The 26,291-nt window shown below is 48.7% G+C and overlaps 2 protein-coding genes across 2 annotated transcripts; both read left to right on the forward strand.

Moving 5' to 3' along the window:
• Positions 1-2,131: 2,131 nt before the first annotated feature.
• On the forward strand, positions 2,132-3,234 carry LOC103673701 (uteroferrin-associated basic protein 2-like). Its single transcript, XM_008702533.2, has one exon. It carries the CDS (start codon positions 2,446-2,448, stop codon positions 3,232-3,234), a length of 789 nt encoding a protein of 262 aa, XP_008700755.2. The 5' UTR covers positions 2,132-2,445.
• Positions 3,235-12,409: 9,175 nt separating this feature from the next.
• On the forward strand, positions 12,410-24,831 carry LOC103669765 (serpin A11). Its single transcript, XM_008698109.2, has 4 exons — positions 12,410-13,103; positions 18,433-18,706; positions 22,127-22,274; positions 24,558-24,831. Exons 1-4 carry the CDS (start codon positions 12,431-12,433, stop codon positions 24,759-24,761), a joined length of 1,299 nt encoding a protein of 432 aa, XP_008696331.1. The 5' UTR covers positions 12,410-12,430; the 3' UTR covers positions 24,762-24,831.
• Positions 24,832-26,291: the final 1,460 nt, after the last annotated feature.

A 26,291-nucleotide genomic window follows, 5' to 3' on the forward strand; every position in this document is an offset into this window, starting at 1 on the left:
CATTGTCTCACTGGGGACTGATGTGCAAAGAAAAATAACATAAATGATTCAGTTGTTTGCTTTGGACAGTATTTGAACATGATCTGTTAGTCGTTAATATTAACTCAGGTTTATCCGTGTCGCTACCCCCGGGGCAGTATAAATAAGGCACAGGCAGATACAAAGAGCTCGTGGCAACAGCAGCTCCTCTGGAAGGTAAGTCACCTGTCTCTCAGAGACAGCTGTTTCTGCCTGAGCGTGGGTTTCGTTGCTCCTTTTGCTATGTTTCTGGTCGTCCTTGCTTTGGGGAAGATGATGGAAAATCCAGTGTGATAAGCATGTGTGTGTGTATTTTCTGGGATCTTCTCTGTGCACTATTTCCCCCACCCCCTCCCCCCTCCCCCCACGGCCCCCCTCAACCACAGTGCCCTCCACTCCTTGCCGCCCCTTCCCCCACTCAGACGAGGTGGATGGAGGGGGCAGGGAAGGAGGAGGGCTGTTGGCGGAATGACGGGGGTGGGGCAGTGAGAGGCACGGGCCATTGCTGGGGGGCTGGAGAGGACAGTGAGGGCCTGGGACAGGCCGCTTAGGGTCAAGAGTCTGGTTGAAAGGAACCAGGGCCTGTGGAGCTTTTCTGTCACCTGAAGAATTTATACTCCATCCCCTCAAAGCTCATGGGGAGCCAGGAAGAGGAAATGACAATTCATACTTTGGGGAACCCACCTTGGCTGCATAGTGGCTGGAAGGGTCGGGGCGGCCAGACTGAGAACTGAGAGATGCTATTGTAGTCTGCTTGGGCCGCCATTACAAAATGTCACAGACCAGGAGGCTTAGACAACAGACATTTATTTTTCTCACCGCTCTGGTGGCTGAAAGACTGAGGTTGGGGTGCCAGCAAGGTGGGGTTCTGGAGAAAGCCCTCTCCCTGATTTGCAGATGACCGTCTTCTGGCAATGTCCTCACGTGACCTCATCTTTGCAGGTACACGCACAGGGTCAGGGGCAGGGGAGAGCCAATGCTCTGGTGTCTCTTCTTACATGGGCACTAACCTATGACCATATATGTGGGACCCTCATGACCTTGTCTGACCCTAATTCCTTCCCATAGGCCCTCCCTCCAGACACCATTACATGCGGGAGTAGGGCTTCAACATAGGAATTTTGAGGGACATACACCTTCATCCACAGCAGATGCTATTTTGGAAGCCATGACAAGAGACACCATGGTGATGGATCACCAGACACATGCAGAGGAGTGGACCCTGTGCCCAGAGCTGTGTCAGGAACTGTAGGAAAACCCGGGAGGAAGACAGGGCCTTGCCCTAAAGGGGTTGAACTGAACACAAACTTGGTGTTTGGTTCACGTCTTTGCCCTTCCCATTGGGAGTGCCAGAAATCCCACCATTGGAGCACCCTTCAAATTCCCGGCCTGACTTCTTGTCCCAGCAAATCGTAGGGGGCACATCTGGGGGCAGAGAGCGGTTTTTCCCCCGATGATGGGATGGGGCAGTAGCTGTGAGGACCGGGAGGACCCATGGGAGGTGGTCAGGATCACCTGAGACGACCTTGTCAGACCCTCCATTCAGCTCATGGCCCAGTCACCTGAGCACCACCCGGGCTTCCTTTCAGAAACCACACCGGGCCGCCCTGAAGCCAGATCTGGTCTCCAACTGGGCTAGATGGTGTTAGCAAGTGCTTTTGACAAGATTGAATTTTTCATGCAAAAATCTAGGTTTCCAGCCTCTTCAGAAATATATAAAAAAAAAAAAAAGAAAGAAGAAGAAAGAAAGAAAGAAAGAAAGAAAGAAAGAAAGAAAGAAAGAAAGAAAGAAAGAAAAGAGAGAAAAATCTGGCACCACTGACCCAGGACTCCCCCACGGGGAGCACAGCTGGAGCTGAGTAGCACCTGCCTGCCTCTGGCCTGGACACGCCTCTCCCTTTGCCCCAGTCCCCAGTGCTCCTTACTGCATGACACTTGCTGGCCTTGTCTGGGTGTATTTCTGGCCAGATCTCTGTAGCATTTGAATCTGCACTCCCTGCTTTATCTCTCTCCTTGGTCCTTCCCTTTCCACACTTTTCAGGACCTGGTCATGAGCCCTGTATGAAAGAAAGAAAGAAAGAAAGAAAGAAAGAAAGAAAGAAAGAAAGAAAGAAAGAAAGAAAGAAAGAAAAGAAAAAAGAAAAGAAAGATAGAGAAAGAGAGAAAGAAAGACTCCCCAGTGTAGAGTGCTGCTTGAAATCATCGAATGTCATACTGACCAGAGGTGCTAGGGCCAGGCTGGGGAAGTGACTTGTGTAAGGACCCACTTGCAGCACAGGCCAGAGGCAGAATTGGATCCCTTGTCATCAGGTCATTTATCTTTAATTTGCCTAAAGTCGTGTTCCAAAATGCGTTAGCCTTTCCTCATTAGCCTTAGTTAGCATCCTCCAATCAAGGACTAAAAATAACCCCAGCACCCAGGTAATAATGGGCCCTTTCTCAAGCCCCTCAGCATCGAGAACACGTTCCATGGAATGTTCACCCCACCCCCACCTCTTCCTTCCAATTACAGCTCCCTGGATTGCTGTAGAAATGTCCCACAGGAAGATGCACCTGGCTTTCTCTCTGGTCCTCATCCTCTGTGGCCTTCTTAATAGCATCTGCTGTGAAAAGAAACAAAGATCCAGGTGGAATATTTACCCAGTCTCATCATGGAAAATTCCACCTGTCCACCACGAGATAGAAGCTGGCAATAAGGCTTTCGCCCACAAATTGTTCAAAACTCTGTTAACGGAGCGTCCCAGAAAGAATATCATCTTCTCCCCTCTGAGCATCTCTGCCTCCTTGGCCATGCTTTCCCTGGGGACCAGATCCACAACGCTCACCAACCTCCTCGAGGGCCTTGGATTTGACCTCAAAGTCATGAGGGTGTGGGACGTGCACCATGGTTTCCAGAGTGTGGTCCAGATGCTGAAGCAGCTGAACAGAGAGGGGCGCTTGAAGCACAGAGACATGCTCTTCATCGACAGCAACAGGAAGATCCACACCCCGTTTCTGTGCGACGCAGAGGGGATATATGGCGTGAAGGCTCACATGATTGACTTCCGCGACGTAGAGAAGACCAAGAAGCAAATCAACCACCTTGTGGCTGAAAAAATGCATAAGAGAACCAAGGGATTCATCACCTCTCTGAACCCTCATACCTTCCTGCTTCTTATAAACTACGTTTTCTTCAAAGGTAAGGTTTATCAAGTGCATGAATTCCCGTTTGGGTAACCTGTGCCCTTGTGTTTCCTGAAAGATTTCAGTCAGGAAAAAAACGTAGTTTTTGTGATTCTATCCCATGTCCCATAGACCAGTAGATCCAAAACTTTTCATTTGCTTTTATGTCATGGCGCTATCTGGAATTTTTAAGTGTTTCTGTTCCCAACCCTTTCTGTCATGTCGTTTGCCAAACTTAAGATACTTTGGAGAAAAATAGAGTGACTCTTGATGGCGGAAGAGGATTACGCACGGGAGTGTGTGTGAGCCCATGTGCACACAGGGTATGTTCTTCTGATGAAAATCCTTCCTCCTTGAATAAATTAAACAATTTTAAACAGATTTGTTTGTCATCAGACTTCTCAGAACTCTTTTTAAAATTATCTTATTTTATTTAAATTCAATTAATTAACATATAGCCATATAGCGTATCATTAGTTTCAGTTGTAGAGTTCAGTTATTCATCAGTTGCGTATCAGAACTCTTAATCCACTAATATGCAGTGGGGATTTTCAAAGACGGGACGTTGTGGTCATTGTTTCCCAAATTATTTGACAACAGTATCCTTTCTTGGCGTTACAATTCCAGAGGCAGGCAGTATTTTGGGAAACATCTTTTGAGGAACACAGATTTAAAGAAATCCTATGGTGAATATTTTCAAAACTCATGTGTTTGCCTTTCGTTCCTTTGCATCCATCTGGAATTTTAAATATTCTGTTCACTGAGGTCCAGGTATCACTGGAACGAGGCTGCTCCCTTCTCAAGCCCCTCAGCTCTGGGGTCCCCAGACATGTGGGTGCTGATGCCTTCTCCTACAGGTCACTCTTGGAGTTTTTCCTTCCTGAATCTCCTAGGCATTTGGAAAATGGCTTTTCATACCAACCTCAAGCACAAGGAGGACTTCTTTGTAGATGAGCATACCACAGTGCAGGTGGACATGATGTGGAAGAAGGAACGAATGATTTATAGCCGATCGGAGAAGCTGTTCGCAACAATGGTTAAAATTCCTTTAACTGGAAACATGTCCATAGTCCTTGTGCTCCCAGATGTAGGACAGCCCGACTCTACTATAAAAGAGATGGTTGATCAAAGAGCTACACTTCTGAAATCCAGTGACATGAGGTATGCTACTCTAAAGGGACATTTTAGATTCACGTTGAAATTTTGCTCAGATCACGCTTCCTCTGTGTAAAAGTCTCATTTCAAGGGAAGTGAGTATTTGCTTATCTCCTAGTGTATTTGTGGAAAATGAAATAAGCCAAGGAGGAAAAATGGTGGCCTGGCTTCTATTATCAGCAGGATGCCCCTTCCACTGTCTAAATTATGGTTCTTCTCATTGCATGTATCAAAAACCCACTCCACACAAGCTCAAGGGGGTAAAGAAAAGAATGTATTGGAAAGATGCACCTAAGGGGAAAAACACAGCCAGGTGTCAGGAGGGATTGGACAGAGGACAGCAACATCACTGGGAGCTCCATCTCCCTGACGTCACTTGCCCTTGCTCCTCACCTTTCTGGCTCAGCAGACCAGCTGGTTTACTCACGCAACACGTATATCCTGAGCATCTATTCCATGCCAGACACTGCTCAGTGCTGGGAATGCAATGGCTAGCCACACATGTCTCTGCCATTGTGGGATTTCCGGTCCGGTGGGAGAGTCAACTAATAAATGTTAGCCAACTAACATAAAATATAAGTCAACTAATAAATGTATAAATTCATATTGCAGTAAAACTATGGAAAAAATGAGTAGGTGATAGAATAAAGGAGTCAGAAGCGGAGTATTAATTGGGGATCTTAATTAGGTATGATCAAGGAAGGATCCTAAGAGGTAAATTTCAAGCTGAGTCCATTGTGGACAGACTTGGCTGTCTTCCACTCAAGCAAATGCTCCACTCCAGAGTCAGTCTAACATATTTCCTTTCCAATGACATATCCCTGGAAGGGACAATTGGATTGATCCTGCTTAGGTACGGTATCCACCATGATCCAATCAAATATGGACAGATTACATAATGAAAGCATGATTTCCAATGGCCCACTGATCTTGGCAAGGGCGGGGGCAGTCTTTAGGCAGTAAACGTGTGGACTGGGGGAAAAAAATCTCCAAATAGTGTTCTCCCCATGTCACATAGGAGCACAGGCTACGGTCCATGCAGCATCTGCTGTGGTTGAGGGCCACAGCGGACCGTGTCTGCCACCATCTGCCATGGCTGTACTTCACACAATATCATGGCTGGGACGGGGGTACCCCAATAGAGGAACCCAACTGAGTGGGTTACAATCCATTCGGAAGCTCAACATCACATGGACACAGGTGAAAATACATTGGCTTATGAGCAACATAAAGTGCAGGGAGGGGGTGTGGGCACTAGGCGCTAGATCTGCGCCCCATTTTGGGTCACTGCCCAATTAAATCCCTGCTTGTAGCTGAAGGGTTGGAAGGACTCAGGGCTGGATCCCCCGGCCCGACCCTCCTCTTCTCTTGGTTGGGGAGCCTGTGAGCAGCATAGCTTGAATAGCAAGGTGTATTTTAGGCAAGTGCTTGGTCTGGAATTGCACGGTTGCTGCTCAGGCTCCAGCACCGTTAACCTTTCCCCACGCAAGCACCCATGCCTCACCCTTTCTTAACTCTCCCTTGGAAGAGGCCTGAAAGCAAAAGCAAGATGTTTCCCCTGGACCTAGGAGAGAGACGTGTTCAGCTTCCTTGCGGTTTGCACTCCTCACAGGTGGGTGCACTTAATTATGCCCAAGTTCAAGATCTCCTCCAAGATAGACTTAAAAAAAATGCTTCCCAAGATGGGCATCAGCAATGTGTTTACTGCAGCAGCAAACTTCTCAGGCATCACAGAGGAGGATTTCCTAGCAATTTTTGAGGTGAGTAGAGCAATTTCTAGAGTTTTGGGAAATTGTCCGTGCTGGGATGGAGGCAGGAAAAACCAGCCCCCTCCCTCCCTCCTTTTCTCTCTACCACATCCTTCTTGAAAGCATTTGAGAGGCTCACCCTCAGTGATCTTATGGGAGCTTTTCCTAAACCTTCAGACCACCCAGCATCCCTCTGAATTCTATTCCCCTTTCCTCTCATTTGAACACCTAAACTCCTTGAACCTTCTGCCTGCCCTGGGGAGATGAAGCTCGGCCATTAGTGTGAACCCTTTCTGAGTCATCTGGATCTGACAGTTGAGCACTTTGCGTGATTCTCCAGGAATGGGAGCCAGTGTTCCCCCCACCATGCCCAGAGCTGAGACAAGACTTGTTTCTCCCCAGGCGATACATGAAGCCACAATGGAGGTGAGCGAGAAAGGCAAGATAGACACCGCCAAGGACATGGACTCAAACAACACCATCCCCTGCCACACACATAGAGCAGCCCCGTCGGTCGTGAAATTGAACAGACCCTTCTTCCTGTTTGTGGAGGATTGGGTGACTCAACGCGCAATCTTCATGGGCAAAGTCTTCAACCCCGTAGCTGAGTAGAGATGGGGCTGGGCTCTGCAGAGCTAGAATTCAGCTACTCCTGAATGAAGTGAATAAAATTCACTGTTATTGAATCAAAAGAAGTGAGTCTGAGACGTGTGGGCTGAGAATGGAGTTGGGACGGGTCGTTGCTGGTCTTCTGTCCTGGGAACAGGGCAGGATAGGGAGAAGTGGGGGGTCTGCTAGGGGCACTTGGCAGGTGTACTTTCTGTCCTGAAAAAGGATGGACGTACGCAGGGAAGCGATTCTGAGGGGCACGAGCGGGGTGTGAGAGGGTCTCTTCAGTGCGGAGCTGTGTTGTTGTCCTTGCTTCCGGCCCAGCTGGCAGTCAGAGCCTGTCTGCTCGTCTACACAACAGGAGTCATATAACCCCGCCAGGCCGCTCCAGGCAGGAAGCTGGGTGGGCAGAGACAGGGTCCCGCCCCAGAGAGGAGCCCCACAAACATCTCCGTGGACCTCTGTGTGTGCACCCAGCCCCAAGGAGAAATAGGGTACCCAGGAAGGCAGACGCCCCAAATATTTTGGCAGCACCTTCCTTTTCCAGACCCCTGTTGAGAAAGTTACTATTGCCCCCATGGGATAAGAAGGAACATGGATGAGGTGGGAAGAGCCAGGAAGATGGTCATGCACAGAATGGGGTGTGTGTGTGTGTGTGTGTGTGTGTGTGAGGTGGTTCAGCTTCCCGGGACACGCGGGCAGCTGGGCTTTGCTAGGCCTACAGCACTTCCACGAGTCACTGTTTGCTCTCCTTTAGCATGTGGGACACCAGGCCCCTACCAGCCTCCATGCTCACCCTTCAGCATATCGGGGCGGGGGGGCATTAGGACCGAACAGGATCCGTGAGCCCTTCTGCACGAGGGACACTGTGCTCCCGCTGTTCTCCATGGATGCCGTCTATGGGACAGGAGGCCCTCAGCGCACCCTCTCTGCTCTTGCCATGGATCTGCTTGGACATGAATCATGCACAAGCAGGATCTCCAGGCCTTTCTCCATCTGGTTATGCTGCGGACACCACTTCCTCCGCATTTTCTAGAACAATCTACCTTATTGCTCTTCTTTCAGGGAGTGTCTTGTGCCAGGGTTTAGCATAGAGTCCAAAATGCGAGACTCGCGGAGTTGCTTCTTCTTCCCCTGGCAAGTGGTAAGTGACCACAAAGAGCCAAGTAATCTATGTGCAAGCCAAGAGTGAACAGGATTCCTGTTAGGTGAGAAAATACTCTGGCCATATACTCCAATTGTCTTGTTTATTCATAGTGCAAATGTGTCCTTACAAAACACCCGGAAGGTTCTCAACACTGTTCTAGACCCAGGCGTAGGGTCTCAAGTGTTGGTGGGTGTAGCAGACCTCAATGGTCCAAATGTCCTTGGCCTTCACCTTTCCAGCACACACTGATTGAGTCCCACCTGGAGCACCTGGAGCTCTCCGCCTGGGGCTTTCTCCTGCCTCACACACCGGCCAGGCCAAGGGCACCTCCAGCCCCATCCCACTGGAGAAGCGGACTCAGTCTCTTCATGGCCTTTATGTCTTAAAAGTGCCTCTGGATTGAAGCCACTGTGCTTTTTTTTTTATTAATAATATTTTTTTATTATATTATGTTAGTCACCATGAAGCCACTGTGCTAACTTGGACGAGTTTTATTTGGCTTTACTCAAATGATGAAATAGTCCTACTTTCTAATGTTTGGCTGTTTTCTCGTATGAGTAAGATACATGCTCTTTGTGAGAAATGAGGAGAATACAAAAATCTACAAAGAAGAAAATAACAATCACCCCGAGGTGACTTCCCATCACCAAAATTTCACTCATGAGAAATATTCAATCAGTTCCAGGTTCTGTTCTAGATCTTGGGTAATTCACAGTGAGTAAGAGTCAATGATCCTTTTTACGGGGATTCAAAATAGCAGGAGAGAAGATTTTGCTCTATGTTCTAATTTCCTTCAGTCTTTTCTTTTCTGTATATGGACGATATTTATTTAAAGGATCAGTAAAATATGGGAATGGTAAGATCAGTAAAACATTGGGGCCTCGCCACCCACTTTGCAAGCAGGTAATTTAACCTCACTGAGCCTCAGGGTCTCATCTGGACGGTGGGGAAGATCGCTCCCATTCTTTCTCTGTCCCGTTTTACTGAGAAACAATCGGCACACGTAACTGTGTGCATTCGCGGTGACAGCAAGGCCGCTTGGCTCACGTGTGTTGTGAAATGATGACCAGGACAGGTGGGGTCAGCATCTCCCCGACTTACCGTGAGGGCAATCTGGAAAGAACACTGTCCAGATCACAAGAGACCTCAGTGACGGGTCAGCAGCAACCACATCGCGACGTCTGTGCAGGCGGGACAGATCCTTCCAAAGAAAAAATGTCCCTTCCTGGCCACTGCACATTGCTTTTGTCCAGTTCCAGGAATTGACCTGGCAAATATTGACCGGGCTGCCCTGAACTTCAAACTCCATTTCCCGTGGGTAGGAGGCCACGCAGTGCTGAAGACCCGGGGCCCCCAGCCCAGGGAGCTCGCTGTGAGTACCGTGCTTACATGGGAAGTGGAGATGGGTGGGGGGCTGCCTCTCTCTCTCTTTCTCCCTCCTTCTCTCTCTCTCTGTCTCTTTCTCTCCTTCCCTCCCTCTCTCTCCCTCTATCTCGCTCTCCTTCCTTCTCTCCCTCTCTCTGTCTCTCCCTCCCTCTCTCTCCCTCTCTCTCTCTTCCCTTCTCTCTCTCTATCCCTCCCTCCTTCTTTCTTTCCCTCTATCTCTCTCTGGCTTTGGCAACAGTGTTGGGAGAACTGAGTCCCCAAAAGGAAAAATGTCATGATATGCTCCTTCTGAATCTTTAAGTAGGAACTTCAGGTTTTAAACAACCTTTTATGGAAAACTTGGCCATCAAAAATGTTGAGAGAGGAACTCCCAGGACTCCTTGTGGTTAGACAAAAAACAGAACAGCACCACCCAAAGTAAAATGACAACGTTGCCGTAGCAAATTTACTAGACTCGGTTGTAGCAAGACGCTCACACTTCAAGAGCCCTTGTCTAGAGTCTGAATCACACTCCTGCCACTTAGGAGGTAAGCATCGTGATCCCGAGTCCAGTTTCCCCGTATGCGCAGCAAGGATACCAATCATCGTGTCTTAAGGTTCCCATAGGGATTCAATTAAGTGATATGAATCAACGATCTCCCCACAAAGGCACCACTGGCATTTGCCCAAGACCATTCTTCACGACGGCTCTGGCATTTCAAGAGCTTTCTCTCCCCCACCAAACTCCAGAAACACCCCCTGTGCCCGTCTCTGAGCTGATCCCAAATCCCATCCCTCTGCATGTGAGAACACATCTGGTTGGGAGCCTGTGATACAACGGATCTAATATCCCCACACAAAATAAATAGTATATGGGAATATTATCATTAATTAATGGAGTTCTTAGTTTTCCTCTGGGATCTTTCTGGAAAAGAAATAAAGAAATTGGGTGTAATTACACTGGACCTCTGTAGAAAGGGGTGGAAATTCACATTGCATGCTTTCTACGTGTCAGGTGCTTTCCACTCCGTATGCCTTGTAATCCTTAAGTGCCCGCCCCTCCCCGGAAGGCAGGCATTATCCTTCACATTTTGCAAAGGAGAGCACTGCCGGTCAGAGAGTTTCCTTTGAGCAGATCCCACAGTGAGATACTGCAAAGTCTAATTCAAACCCAAGCCCTCTGACTTTCCATCCTCTTTGGGAAATAAGCCTTCTGCAAGTCTGGGAATCATTGGGGGTGCAGAAGGGTAAACGTGGTGACTTCAATGGGATAAAAGGAATAAACCAGAACCAGTTTTATTACGGCTGTTATTTCTGATTTTCCCCGGGAGCAGACGGATTTTTTAATTGTTCTGCTTCCCAACGTGCAAGGAACCTGTGGTTAGGGGAGCCCACCAGAGCTCTGGGGGCGGGAGGGACGGAGGGAGGACGTGGCCTTGGGAAATGGCCCGCAGTACTTTGCCCAGCAAACTGTTTCCACATAACTGATAAGCAGGCTGCCTTTGTCCCTCCCAACAACTGGCCTGTGGGGTTTTTAGGGTCCCGGGTGCTATAAACCATCTACAAGATGTGATCTCTCCCACACCAGCAGGGCATCTGTAATTGATCCAGAGGTCACTGGTTTGGGCCAAAGGTGCCAGTTAAGACACAAACGTCATCAAGACAGACGAACGGCAAGGATCGGGTGGTCCGCAGTGGAAGGGTCAGTTCCGAAGGGAGCAAGGGGACGGCACTCTCCTTACTGGGGACATCAAGGTGTGGGGGAGTCCGAGTGGCCGTGAGACAGTGCGTGCTCTGGGAGGCCGTGCGGAGGTGTGTGTGTGAAGACCCTGAAAGGGAAGGGGCACTAGACCGGGGGCAGACTGAGCAGAGAGAAGCCACGTCACCTCGAGCTGGAGCTGCCCTCCCCGCCCGGCGGAAGGAGTCTCCCGCTCCTGCGCCACTTTGACCCCCTAGAGCTAGAAGGCTTCTCTGGCACAATTGATGACCTAAAGTACTGGAGAGATGGGATTCATTTCCAGGGCTGCCCCAACAAAGCATTACAACCCGGGGGTCTTCCAAGACAGAAATGAACTGTCCCGCCGTCGTGGAGGGCGGAAGTCGGAGATCTGGGTGCTGGTGGCGGGGCTGGTTCCCTCTGAGGCTGGGTGGGAGAACCCGCTCCAGGCCTCTCCCCGAGCTGCTGGGGGTTTGCCAGCAATCTCTGGCATCCTTGGCTGAAGAAGCACCACCCTGATCTCTGCCTCTGTCTTCACAGCGCGTTCTCCCTGTGTGCGTCTGTGCCCAGCTGTCCCCTTTTTAGAAGGACACCAGTCATATTAGATTCAGGCCCATCTAATGACTTCGTCTTCACCAATTACACCCCAACCACCCCAGTTCCAAACAAACGCTCTGAGATACTGGGGACTCAAGCTTCAGCATATGAGTCTGGGGGGTGCACAATTCAACTCGTGACAGACATCTTCCCCCAACCTCTGCATCAATGCGTGTGACAAGGGGTGCTCGAGATGACAAGCTGGTTGGAGACAGAGCTGATTCGTCCTCCCAGGTTCCATCCACCCAAATTGGGCACCGCCATCCACCAGGCCCCCATGACTCATCATCACACCAACACTGCAGCTAATGAAAACTCAGAAGAGGAGAGGGCACTCCGCTTTCTTGGAGGGCCTGACCCAGGAGCTGCACACACCATCCTGTCCTCTCCCATGGGCAAGAGTGACGTGAATGGTCACAGCTGGGTGCTAGCAAGGCCCAGCTTCACTCACTCTCACGGTGTCCTGAGCATCTGCTCTCCGGCTACCCCCAGTCCCTGAAAGTTAATGAATGATTCAAAGAATGCCTGGAAAGGAGAAAGAAAAAAGAAGAAGAAGGAAGGAAGGAAGGAAGGAAGGAAGGAAGGAAGGAAGGAAGGAAGGAAGAAAAGAAGGGAGGGAGGGAGGAAGGGTGGGAGGGAGGAAGGAAAGGGGGAAGGAGAGTGAGAGGGAGGACAGTGGCCGGGAGGAGGGAGAGTAAACCATGGAAGTTTATTTTTAGAACCCAGAGTCTTTTTCTCAACAAAACCTTAGAGACAAACGATCAGTACGTCGAGCAGACTCAGGGCTGCTGCTCAGACTACAGCCTCATCCCCGGCAGGGCCCCTCAGACACCTGTGGGGGGTACAGTCTGGATGTGAGGCTCACTGCGTGAGCAATGGGGAGCAAAGCGCTGAGGGTATTTGTGAAACAGAATGACATGTTCACCCTCTTGTTTTCAGAGGATGGGTCCAGCCTGGCTGTGGCTGCTGGGAGCAGGGCTCCTGCCCTCTGTCCACTGTCAACCCTTTCCTGCCCATGGAGAGAAGAGTCTGGGGGTGCCTCAAGCCCCCCGTGATCAGCTCGCTGTGCCAGCCCCCGCCTACCACAAAATCACACCCACCATCACCAGCTTCGCCTTGCGTTTGTATAAGCAGCTGGCCGCAGAAACCTCGGGAAACATTTTCTTTTCCCCCGTGAGCATTGCTACCTCCCTGGCCCTGCTCTCTCTTGGGGCCCAGGCTGACACCCCAACTCAGATCCTGGAGGGCCTCGGCTTCAACCTCACAGAGACCCCAGAAGCTGACATCCACCGGGGTTTCCAGAGCCTCATCCACACCCTTGACCTGCCCAGCCCCAAACTTGAACTGAAAGTAGGCAACTCCTTGTTCCTGGGCAAGCAACTAAAGCCTCAACAGCATTTTTTGGACACTGTCAGGGAGCTGTATGGAGCTTTTGCTTTTTCTGCCAACTTCACAGATTCTGCCACGACCAGGAGGCAGATTAATGAGTACGTGAGAAAGCAGACATACGGGCAGGTGGCCGACTGCCTCCAGGAGTTCACGCAAGACACGCTCATGGTTCTCTTGAATTACATCTTCTTCAAAGGTGAGGGCTGGCTTGGGGGGAAATACTGCCACCTCCACCATCTCCAGTCTTGCCCCGGAAAGCCACCTGTCTTCAAGTCTGGCAGCTGTCCCTTCGGGTAGTTATCTTCATATATTTACATAACCCACCTATAGGACTACTTCTTGATTTATCAATATTTGTTTTCTCTCGCCATGTTTCTTCCCTTCAATTTTTATTCTGATTTTCTTCCATTAGACATTCAATCATACTCTTTAAGGAATAATCCCTTTTTTAGAAAGGGAGGGAGAGAATCTCAAGCAGACTCCCCACTGAGCGTGGAGCCTGACACAGGGCTCCATCTCACAACCCTGAGACCATGACCTGAGCTGAAACCAAGAGTTGGACACTTAACCAACTGAGTGCCCCAGACACCCCCATATCTTAATTTGTATAAACAGCTTATTAGCTTATTTTGGCTGTGGCATTGGACATGTCATACCTCCAGGGCTCATATCTCCCAGTCGTGTTATTTCCTGATTTAGTAGCATACATCTTTCCATGATACTAGGGAAATGAATTCTTCCATTTTTTAAAAACTCAGATCCATTCAAATGTCCTTTGTTTTTACCTAGTGTTTTTGGTAGGATCCCTGTTACATCTAGTCACCCTGTCGGTGTGGGCTCCTCTTGGCTGCGACAGTTTCTCAGGCTTTCCTTGCTCTCAATGACCTTGCCGATTTTGAGGCGTACCAGCGAGATGCTCTGTAGCACGTCTCTCAGTTGGGATTGATTTGCCTGGTTTTTTTCACATGATTAAGACTGGGGTGATGGGATGTACAGAGGAGGGCCACAGAGAGGAAGTGTCATTCTTTGCATACTATCAGCATGACTTATCGCCATTGATGTTGACTTTGACCATCTGGCTGAGGGCATGGTTGTCAGATTGCTCTGTTGCAAAGTTATCTTTTCCCCATTGGAGGAAGTCACTGTGTATATCCCGCACTCAGGGAGTGGGGAGTTATGCTCCATCTCCGTGAGAAAGGAGGAGCTACCTAACTTATTTGGAATTCTTCTGAATGGGAGATTTTTCTCTTCTCTCGCGTTTATTTATTCAATCATTACCTTACATCATTATGGACTCCAGGATATTTATTCTATATTTTGGGTTGTAATCGCCTGCTACCTAGCTTTGTGGCTTAAAATTTTCCAACATTGATCATGACAAGATCCTTGTGTTTGTTCCTGGGTCCCTTGACATGCCCCCATCATTGCTGATTTTTTTTTTTCTTTTTGGAGAACTTCCTTACTTTCTGGTACTACAAGACACTCCAAGCTCATCTTTTGTATCTCCTGCCCCCTGGAAAAAATCTCTTTGTCTCTCTCTGCTGCCTTCTGGCTGATTTCTTCAGCTCCAACTTCCCTTTTACTAATTCTCTCAAAAGAATTAGTATCTACTATTTCACGCATGCACTGAGGTTTCAATTTCACTGACTATATTTTCACTTTGACATCCTATTTTTCTCAAAGCTACCTACCATTTTGTCATAATGACCCATTCCTGGGGTTTTTATTCCTTTCTTTTTTTTAACACACTAAAAAATATAGTCTTCCAGATTATTCTATTATCTGTAGATCTTGAACTGTGAGTTGTTGGTTTTGCTGCTCCAACTAATTCTCGTTCAAGAGAGAATTGAAATGTTCACCTTTGGGCTCGTTTTCAGTGGAAATGATCTTTTCATGAGCTTCTGATGGCCTGTTGTAGAAGGGCCTCTAGCGAGACCATTTCACATTTGCCTCTGGTCTAGTCCTATTGGCTTCACTGGTTCTATTTTCATTTCTAGGGTGGGGAGTCCCTGCACTGGTTGATTAATGAGAACATAGACCAGTCTTAGGCTGGGGAGTTCCTACACTGAATGAGTAATAAAAACAAAGAACCCAGAGCCAGTGACTCTTCCCTGCCACCCCCACCTGCAAATATAGCGACCTGTCCTAACTCATCCCTGGGCTGCTGGGCAGAGTTTTTTTAATCCAGGCTTCCCAGATGGGAAAGGGATTGCTTTTCATAGCTTTTGACTATTTGCAAAGAGATCAGTTCCAAGTGTGGGCCTGAGTTTTATTCATTTCCCCCAAGAAGATGTTAAACACCACCCCTGGGGCTGTATGTGATTCTGATAACCCATGAGTCCAATGACCTTGGTTCCAAATCAGAGATACGCATTCCTGCTTTGTATCTGGAAGCTTGGACTCTTGTTATTTTGTCCAGCTTCTGTTGGTGTTTATGCAGAAAAAAACCAGGTTTTTCTGCTTTAACTTAGTCTGTGATACTGATCAGAAATCTCAAGGACCTAAGTCTTAATCATTTTTGATTCTCCAGAGTCTGACACAGGGTCAAGTATGTTTTATTTTTTTATTTTATATTTTTTTCCAATCAAAGAAAGGGAAACTTACATTGAGGCCCCAGGGCCTTGGGGCTCAGGCAGGAGGCCGCCCTACAGACAAAGGAAGAGCTGGGGGAGTGGCCTTATCTGACCTTCTTCTTAGGGCACAGGCTGTTGCATGGCCATAATTCCTCTTGGGGCAGTCGACAGCGTGGGTGTGCAGGAGAGCATAACGCTTGTGGCCGATCATCTAGCCGTGATTGTACTTCTGGGCCAGCTGGCGGAGGGAAGTTTCCATGAGGCCACCTTGCAGGTACCAAGTGCAGAGGGAGCTCCTTCTGGATATTGTAGTCTGAGAGAGTGAGGCCATCCTCCAGCAAAAATTAGACACTGCTGGTGAGGCAGGTTGCCCTCCTTGTCTTGGGTTTTGGCTTTGACATTCTCGATGGTGTCGCTGGCTTGACCTTAAGGGTGATGGTCTTTGCAAAGATCTGCATCTCTACACCTGCCACAAGGCCGCCAGCACCAGACCACTCAGACGCCTGTTGAAGAGAGAGAGGAGTCAATGAATGTTTGCTGCATGAATGATTTCAAGTTAAACTTAGGTCTTGTGTTTGAAGTGTCGAGGCATGGTATTCATTAATTTACTGAAAAACATACATCAAGACTGACTACATTTCAGGGACTTTGCTAGCATCTTGGGAAAATCTATGAATAAGATAGTTTTCTTACCCTTGTGTAGCCCAGAGTCCCAAGTGTACTGTAAATAAGTAAATTGCAACTCAATGGGAAAGTGATGGTCTGCTTGCGTAGGTATGGGTGTCATGGAGCTCTCGAAAGATACACCTCTCCAGACTTGGGGTGTGAAGGAAAGGCTTCCTGGAAGAGGAGGTACCTAAGCTGAGACATGAAGAATGAGTTGGATTTACTCAGGCAAAGAGGTGGTGGGAAAGGTGGGGAGAAGAGAGTTCAGGTTGAAAAACCAGTGTGTGTGAAGGTCCAAGGAAAAGAGAAACCACTGCATTTTCAAGGAACCAAAATGAATTTAGTGGGACTAGAACATAGAACACATAGCATAATGCCTAGGGGACAGTGCCAAGAGTTGCCATGAAAGGTAAGGAGGAACTGTGTTGAGAATCCTAGACTTTACCTGTAGGACCCCAGAATTACCAAGAAGTCTGAAGCTGTGGAGTGACATGATTACATCTGTTTAAAAAAAAATCAGTCTGGCTACAGTTTGGAAAATGGTTTGGAGGGGAGGAAGGATGGGAGACCAGAGACAAGTCAGGAGGTTCTTGAAGTAGTTCCAAGTAAGTAAGATGGCAACCTTGGGTAAAGGTACAGCTTGGGAGGTAGAGTCAGCAATGCTTGGTCAGTGAGAGGATGTGGGCAAGAGGGACAGGATGAGCCAGCTTCCCCTCATCAAGACCAGTGCTTTCAGGAGGGCAAGTCTGGAGGCCGTTGTGCGTGGAGATTGTAAGTAGAAGGAGAGGAGACACTACACACGTGGATGGTGCTGCGACCAACGGGTTCTGCGTTTCTGTGTCTTAATGAGCTTTTGCGTTATATTTAACATTTTATTAACTGAATTCTTTCTCCTTTTTCAAGTTGAATATTAGGAAGTTCAGAGGGAGGGGTGGCTCAGGACCTTCTCTGTAGAAGGTTGTTGTTTCAAGGCAGCGTGGCCAAGACAGGTCAAGTCAGTGTTTGCAGAGAACATGAGCTGTGGAGCCAGTCGAGCCCCAGTCCCTGCTCTACCACCTAACGGTGCTGCAGATTGCATATGTTTCTAGAAATTCACAGGACTCAGTTTCTCGTTGCTGACATGGAGATCATAATACTCATTTAATATTAATGATCGTAAAAAAGTAAAGAGATAATGCCTTACACGTGGAAGGTAGTTGGTAGATGGAAATAGCTTTTAGCTTCTTTTTTAAAAAAATTTTATATTAACATATAATGTATTATTTGTTTCAGGGATACAGGTCTGTGATTCATCAGTCTTAAAAAACTCGCAGCGCTCACCATAGCACATACCCTCCCCAGTGTCCATCACGCAGCCACCCCATCCCTCCCACCCCTCCACTCCAGCAACCCTCAGTTTGTTTCCTGAGATTAAGAGTCTCTTAGGGTTTGTCTCCCTCTCTGGTTTCGTGCCGTTTCATTTTTTTCCTCTCTTCCCCCATGATCCTCTGCCTTGTTTCTCAAATTCCACGTATCAGTGAGATCATATGATAATTGCCTTTCTCCGATTGACTTATTTTACTTAGCATAATACCCTCTAGTTTCATCCACATTGTTGCAAATAGCAAGATTTCATTTTTTGATGGCCGCATAATATTCCTGTGTGTGAGTGTGTGTGTGTGTGTGTGTGTGTGTGTCTGTGTGTATCACATCTTCTTTATCCATTCATCTGTTGATGGACATCTGGGCTCTTTCCATAGTTTGGCTACTGTGGACATTGCTGCTATAAATATTGGGGTGCACATGCCCCTTCAGATCCCTACATTTGTATCTTTGGGGTAAATATCTAGTAGTCCAATTGCTGTGCAAGGGTAGCTCTGTTTTCAACTTTTTGAGGAACCTCCATGCTGTTTTCCAGAGTGGCTGCACCAGCTTGCATTCCCACCAACAGCGTAAGAGGGCTCCCCTTTCTCCACATCCTTGACAACACTGACTTGTTAGCTTTAGCCATTCTGACCAGTGTGAGGTGGGATCTCATTGTGGTTTTGATTTGTAGGAAATACCTTTTAGTTTCTTGAACGCTAAGTTGCTCTGAATTGGAACAAATCATAGACCATTAGAGCCTAACTCTGGGGACTCACTCTAGTGGCTGAGCCAGCCCTGCGTTCTGGCCCCCGATTCTGTATCCACCTCACGGTTATGTATACCCAAGAGGAAGTCACGGAACCAGTGCGGCTTAGTGCATGACTGCCCCGGGTTGCCCTCTTAGAGTATGTTCTCATAGTTTTTTGGATTTTGTGTCCTAAGCCAAATGGAAGCATCCTTTCCATCACTACCAGATCCAGAAGCAAGAGAGCTTCTTTGTGGACGAGAGGACCTCCTTCCGCGTCCCCATCATGCACCAAAAGGAAATGCACAGGTTTTTCTATGACCAGGAAATGGCTTGCACTGTCCTCCAGATAGAATACAGTGGAAACGCCCTGGCTCTGCTGATCCTACCTGACCCCGGGAAAATGGAGCAGGTGGAGGCCGCTCTGCAGCCAGAGACCCTGAGAAAATGGGATCAGTGGCTACTGCCCAGGTAAGAGTCAGAACAGAAGGACTCCAGCAGCCTTAGTTCAAGAACCCAGGCAAGGCTTTGGTCAATGCCAACTGCAAAAGCTCAACCCCTGGGTTTGGCTCCTCATTCTGCCCTTTAACTATGTGGGTAAACTGAGGCCATAATCACTGCCACATTGAATTAGTCAGAGGATTGATCAAGTTCGCACATATGAAGTTTGGAGATTGGTCATAAGTGCTCACCAGGCATTAATCATTCTTATCCCTTCCTGGGTGTTTCTCTGGCCAACCTTCTTTCCTCTTGTTTCTCCCTTTTTCCAGAATAATTTGCTACCAGAAGGTAGTGAAGTATAATCAAAGAATCAGATTAAGGACAATTATTAAGAATAATGATGACTCCCACGGAACTGTGGATATTTCTTAAAAGAGCCCCTCTTTTTTTTAGTTTATGTAAAAATGTGCTTGACCAGAATGTAGAAAAAGTGATACTGTTATGTGTATTACAGATGCAAGAATCGAAATGAAAAGTGTAGGTTTTATTCAATTGTACCATTTGCTAGCGTACCTCCTGGGTATGTGAGGCTTAGTAAATAGGAGTGAGAGGCAGAGGATTCAGATAAGCTGGAAGCAGGGTGATATTTGTCAGAACTGTAAACTCGAGATGGCCCCCACGGTGCTAGGGAATGTGGACTGTTTCAGCTCTGAGATGTTGGCCAGGAAAGCAGGATTACAAGAATGCCAAAATGTGTACCTTGTTGACAGAACAGTCTATATCCAATTTAATCAGGAGTTTCTTGGTCTTTTATTAACTTGCCCCTGAAGAAGGAGCCCCAGATAGGTAAATCTTCAATTTGCCATTCCTTGAAGTATAGAGGAGAGATAAAGCTAGGCCAATTACTTTATCTCTGCCTTGTATCAGAGAGCGCCCCCGCCCCGCCCAATGTTTGGCTAAAATTGCCCAATTATTGATGACTAGTGGTCTTTTTGATAGGTCCTCTCTGAAAAAAAAAAAAAGTGCCCCTATTTAATTAAAATATTTCTTAAGGAAATTAAATACCAAGAAGAGTACTGTAAAAATCAAAGTGCTAGTTTTAAGGGATCTCAACCCCTACCCCCTTTTATCTCGCTTTTCAGTTTGTGGTTTTTCTTACACTGGTTTCAGCCCTTTCTGGTATGCCTAGACCCCATTCTCTAGCTAACTTCTTCATGGGGTCTATCTTGTTTCCTGAGAGCTCTGATATGAAATCTGGCCCTGAGTTCTAATTACCTCTTGCTGCATAATAAACCACCCCAAAATGGAATGGCTTGAAAAAAAAAATCTATTATCTCTCTCCATCCAGTGGGTGGACTGGACTCAGTGTTGTGGTTCTCAGGTGGGGCTTTCCTGCACTGGAGTCCGATGCTGGCTGGGGCTGGAGCACTGAAGGCTCCTCTACTGGGTGTCTGGTGCCTGGGCTAGCCGGCTGCTCAGATAAGGGCTGAGCAGGTGTCTCTCTCTCCCTGCAGCATCTCCATGAGACTAGGTTGGGCTCCTGCACAGCAGCTCAGCATAGCTGATGTAGTTATATGGCAGACCAAGGCTCCAGGAAAGAGTGTTCCAAAAGACAGGAAGTGAAAGTTCCAGCTGTTTTAAGATCTGGGATCCGAAGTGTCTCTTGTGCCATATGCTTTTGGTCAGAGTAGTCACAGAGCCCACCCCGGTTCTGAGGGAGGAGGTATAGACCAAACCTTTTGATGGCCATCTTTCATCTTGAACCGTCCAGCAGCTGGTAGACACCAGTCGCCCTGGTGCCCACAGGAGTCATCCCTGAGCTCCCCAACCACACTGAGGGATAGGAAAATGTGTTTGTGTTTGGCCAGAGATTCAAGTCCCAAATAAAAGAGATACAAGTCAAGGACAGAGGTCAGGATAAGAGAGTGTTCCTGTTGACTATGAACCTACATGGCTGTGGTCAGTTTCTGATTCCAGTGCCATATTCTCAAGCTCCTTTGGCGTGAGGCTGTCCCTTCGCCAAACACAGGAGGTAGTACCATAGGATCTTCTAGAATCTTCTAGACCAATAGATTTTCCCTCAGGAAGGTCTGGGATTTTTTTTTTTTAAGTAGGCTCATACCCAGCATAGAGCCCAACGCAGGGCTTGAACTCACAACCCTGATTATCAAGACCTGAGCTTAGATCAAGAGTTGGATAGACACTTAACTGACTGAGCCACCCAGGCACCCCAGGAACATCTGTTTTGACCTCTAACTTTGACCTTCAAAAATCAAAACCAACCCAAGTTATTTTTCGAATTCTCAGATGTCCCCTGTTACTGTTTCTCATGCCAGAGAGTTATAATATCACAGCATTTTAATGGGCTTTCAGACATAAAAACTTCAGACTGCCAGGCCTACCTCCATTGAACTGTGAGGAAGGTTCACTTGCCCAGGGGAATCGAGATCCCCCATAACTGTTCATTCTTCATTTACGTGGCCTAACACCTGCCGTGTGCAGGGCTCTCTAGCAGAACCCCTGTGCTAGACTCCACTCTGACCCCTCCATGGCTTGGACCTGCCCGCAAGGGCTGCCTGTGGAAAATTTGTCACGTGGGCCAAGATAGCCTTGTTTTCTGTTCTCCACATCCTTTCCCTCCTCTTCAATATTTGACACCTGACTTCCAACTGCCTCTCACTTCGATTAGACATCTGGACACTCACATTATCCCAGAAGTTTACTGGCCACGAATCTCTAAGCTGATTTAGGCTATCTAATCTGAATTCATTAGAGCCAGAAGTTTCCAAGCGGGTTATTACCTAGCCAGGCTCACAAGCCCCATGCCCTGGCAACTGTCAAACCATAACCAAGAAGAACAGTCCCAAGAAGAAAAGGACAGATTGGCTCAGTGTGTCAGAAAGAACTCGTGAATTTGCTGCAGGCAGTACGGTGATCCGATGGCAAAGGCCAGTCTCAGGACAGAGAGCGGGTCACACTCTACACACGCCATCTCTCATCAGAGCCTCACAATGGCCCAAAGCCCAGACAGTACGAGCGGACAATGGCTTGTACTAGGGGGTTGCCAGAAGATGGATTTAGGATACAGGTCAGAAGGGGAGCCAGCAGAACCTGCTGATGAATCCTACATGGAGGTGGGAAAATGTGGGCAATGTTTCCCTTGTATGGTTATTCTTTGGATCTGATCCGTTACGCCTTGTAAAATCCCTTGCCCGTTGTCTGGCACAGAGGAAGTCCTCCATGAACGTGCCAGAGCTGAAGACACACGGCCATGCCAGGAGTCTTCTCAGGTCCAGACACAGGAGGTCTGTAAGGTCTGAAGAGAAGGAGGGTCCAGGGTTCTGGAATGTTCTGATATGGAGGGCAGTGTACACTTGTCTTTCCCAAGACGGGGTGGGAGCAGCACATTTAACCAGACAGCACTGCCTCTCTGGCTGATTCTCTCTGCAGCCTGCTGGGTCTACATCTGCCAAGGTTTTCCATTTCCGGGACCTATAACCTTGAAGAAATACTTCCCCACATCGGTCTCACCAACATCTTCAACTTAGAAGCTGACTTATCGGGAATCACTGAGCAACTCAACAAAACCATCTTCCGGGTAAGGTGGTGAATGTGGATGGAGGGGAGGGCCTTATCTCCTTTGAAGTGTGCATTTGAAAGTCAAGTTTCCCTTTCTTTTCCCCATTCTGGGTCTTGATCATAGTCTGTAAGGCTTCTTTTCCTGGGAAGCTCCCTTTCCATCTCTCCTCTGTACTCCTCAGAGCAGGGACACTGAGTCCCAAATGAAGTAGACATGCAATTGGGGTCATCCATCGAGCCAAAATTTCTCTTGTATGGAATTAGCTGTGTCTTCATTCCTTATATTTCCCCCAGGGCAGGCAGTGAAACTCTGTCTGTCTTTGCTACAGTTAAAGAGAGTCGAGGGGCATGAGCACAAAATGCATCCGTCAGCCTTGCTACAGAGACAAGCATCCCCCGAATCTCAGAGCCCGAACAGGCTTATTTCCTGGTTATGTTACATGTCAGAAATGTGTCATGACCGTGGGGCTACAGACCTTCTTCACGCTGCCTCTCCCTTCCAGGATGCAGGTGAAAGGAGGAGCCCCTATTTGGGACACGTCATTCGCACAGCAGTAGGAAAAAAGCAAGAGAAACTGTGTGATGGCTCTTCACATTTCTCTTCACAGTGGCCTATGTCAAGGCCACTCAAGTGCGCTGGCTAAAGCAAGTCCCATAGTCAAGACAGCCATCAGTGGGGGTCGGGGGGTCCATGTTCTCCCTCCTGTAGGAGGCAATGCCAGTCACGGGGCGTGGGTGGAGATCCATGACTCTCTACTAGGAAAAGAGAGTTAATAGCTGGAAATAACGATGTAATTTTCCTTCCCTGCTCTATCTTTTCTGTTTTAGGATAGAGTCATTAACTGTTGTTTGAGGCTTTGCTAGAAATTTCTCTTTTTTTAAAGTTTTATTTATGTATTTATTTTAGAGGTAGAGAGAAAGAGAAAGAGAGAGAGCACAGGGGGAAGGGGCAGAGCACAGGGAAGAGGGAGAGGGACAGAGAATCCCAAGCAGACATGGGATTGAGCCCTGCGTCGGTCTCTGTGAGGCTTGACCTCATGACCCTGAGATCACGCCCTGAGCTGAAACCAAGAGTCCGTTGCCACCCAGGCGCCCCTTTGCTAAGAATTTCATAAGGACAGTTTTCTGTCTTTTGACTGGGAAAGGCCACCTGAGATTAGGAATGTGAACCAAGGCAATAGGGACGTAGTCCTGTGTGTGCCTGTGAGTGAGTGTGTCCGTGTGCGTGTGTGTGCATGCCCGTGGTGGAGAGTGAACAAGAAGGAAAAGAAATAACTTGGCCTTTTAAAGAATCCCTTTGGCAGTGACCTTCAAGGAGAGGCGTATCTCTTCATAGAACTTTCTAGAAACAAAAAGGATTGTCAAGGCCAACTTGTTTCAACTCTTTTTTAAAGCCTCAGAGTCCTTTCTTCCTAAAAAGTTGTGTGAAGATGAGGGTTTTAACAAAGGAATTCTGGAGGGGGGGTGGGGGGAACGGGATAACTGGGCGACGGGCATGAAGGAGGGCATGGGACGGAATGAGCCCTGGGTGTGGCACGCAATGGATGAATCACTGAACTCGACCGAAATTAATAATAATACACTGTATGTTAATAAATTGAATTTAAATTAAAAGATTAAAATTAAAATAAAAAAAGGAATTCTCACAGAGGCGGGTAGAGGGTTGGGCACATCAGACAAGCGGTTCCCTGAACTCACGTGAAAAACCGTTGTGTTAGGCTGAGCAGGTCATTTTAAAGAAGAGGCCAGCAAGGCTTAGAGCTGTGCGTGCAGCTGGGAGCAGAAACCGGCGCTCGGGCTGCGGTCCCGGCGCCCAGGGGCTTCCGGCGGCTCCTAAAACTCGGGCTGGTGATGGGTAGTAAGGAGGGCACGTATTGATGGTGCACTGGGTGTTATCCGCAAGTAATGAATCATGGAACACTACATCAAAAACTAGGGGTGTACTGTATGGTGACTAACATAATATAATAAGAAAAATTATTAAAAAAACAAAACAAAACCACCTCGGCCTCGGGAGTTTGCAGCCTGGTTCCCGCGCAGCCCTGCTCAGGTCCAACTCCGTTCCGTCCGAGAGCAAACAGCAGCGTCAGGGCCATCCCCCGGGGCGTGGCGGGGGGGCGGATAGAAAACGCAGGAAAGAAGCAGAAGTCGTGAAGGTTGGAGGGTGGCCTCCTGGGAAGACGGGGCCCCTGGGGCCTGAGGGGGTGACTCTGCCTGCAGCTCCCTAGACCACACCAGCTGGGATCTGTCCCCTGAGAGCGCCCTGAGCTGACGCTGTCTCTGTCCCCGTCTCCCCCTCCAGGTGTCACACAAGGCTGCAGTGGACATGAATGTGTGGGGAACCAGGGCAGGGGCTGCCTCCGGCCTCCTCTCCCAGCCCCAGGCTCTGAACGCAACATCGGCCCCACAGGTCCGTTTCAACAGGCCTTTCCTGGTGCTCCTGTGGGAGGTGACCACTCAGAGCTTGCTCTTCCTGGGGAAAGTCGTCAACCCGGCTGCAGGGTGACTGTGGTGGGAGGCCAGGTGGTGGCTTTCTCCCCCTCCCCTGGAACAATCCGGAAGGCCCACACCAGCCTGCCCCAGCCTGCCCCAGCCTGCACCGTGGGCTGCTCTAAGGACCGGTTAATCAGTGTGCAAAGATCCTAATAAAGCTGACCTTGGGTTGTGTGAACATTAAGGCGCTGCGTTTACACGGGAAGGTCAACGCGCTGGGCAGCTTTGAGCCATCAGCTCGATAATCTCATCGAACTCAGGATCAACTGTGATCAGAAAGTCAAAAATGGAAGCAGCCTCATGTTGTGGCCTCCCGGGTGATGTCCGTCACTGCTGCTGCCACTGCGGATCTTTCCCGAGGGTTCCAGGAAAAGGCACAAGGGACAGCAGGAGGGATAAGCATCTTTGTCCCTTCATAGTGACTCACCTCGGTGGTACAGTGAAGTGAGGCCCTCCTGAAACATCATGGCCTGGATGTCAGGGACTAGAACACCTCAGAGGAGATTGGGACCAGGGCAGGGCTCCAAGTCACGCTCCAGGAAAAGAAGGGGGTACGATTATGGGCCAGTATAGTATGGGAGGTCAGATGGCCAAGGGCAGCCCCAAGATCAAGGAAAGTGGGAGGGTCCACATGGCCAGGTGGGCACCAACTTGGTCAGGGGGATGAACTTGGGGGCAATATTCAGTTGTAATGGAGAATCTTGAGCGGTTGGAGTCTCAGCCCTGCAAGTGAGCCCCTCCAGTCTCGAGGACACATCCATTTGTCCGAATCTAATGGGGAAACACGATGCGATGCCACCTTCTCTGCGTGTATGTGTCATGCGTGCGGAAATACCCATCCCCGCATCCCCACAAGGAAGTGAGCGCCAAGACCTAGAGGACAGCTGTGGGTGGTGCCTGTCTAGGAAGGAGCCATCCCAAGAGGTGCCCTTAGAAGAAATACGCCCATCCACACCCTGAGGAGGTCAGGCTTGAGTTGGATTCCGAAAGCCAGGTAGGTCTTAAATAAAAGATAAGAGGGTAAGACAGTGTCGGAGGGAGGGTGGAGGAGACCCTCTGTGGGCAAGGGCCGGTGGAGAAAGAAAGAAAAAGGTATGAAGAAGAAAGAGAGAGAGAAACCCAGTTTTGCAGTAATAGAAGGTTCACAGACGATCACAGTGGGAGGTAAGGCTGAAGAGGTATTTGGAGGTCAAAAGTTGGAGGCTTTGGATACTAGATAAGTGGTGGGGACGTCACCCTGTAGACGGGGTGGAGTAGCTGTATGCCAGTGGAGGTGTGGATGTGGACAAAGTGTGTCTGGGAAAATCATCTGACGGCTGAGCCGGGATAAGCCCCAGTGTGGTGAGGCCGGGGTGAGGGGCCAGCCAGGAAGGCGCCACACTGCGAGGCCCATCCCAGCACATGTCCTGTCCTGGCCCGTCCCATATCCCTCCTCTGTCAGACCACCAGCACACACGATCCCCTGTCCCAGCCCGCCCTCTGTGGCCCTCGGCACCTCCCCATCCTACCCTCCCTGCCTGTTGGTCCCACGGACACCACTTCT

The sequence above is a fragment of the Ursus maritimus genome, unplaced genomic scaffold, assembly GCF_017311325.1.
Source record: "Ursus maritimus isolate PB19 unplaced genomic scaffold, ASM1731132v1 scaffold_25, whole genome shotgun sequence".
NCBI classification, from domain to species: Eukaryota; Metazoa; Chordata; class Mammalia; order Carnivora; family Ursidae; genus Ursus; species Ursus maritimus.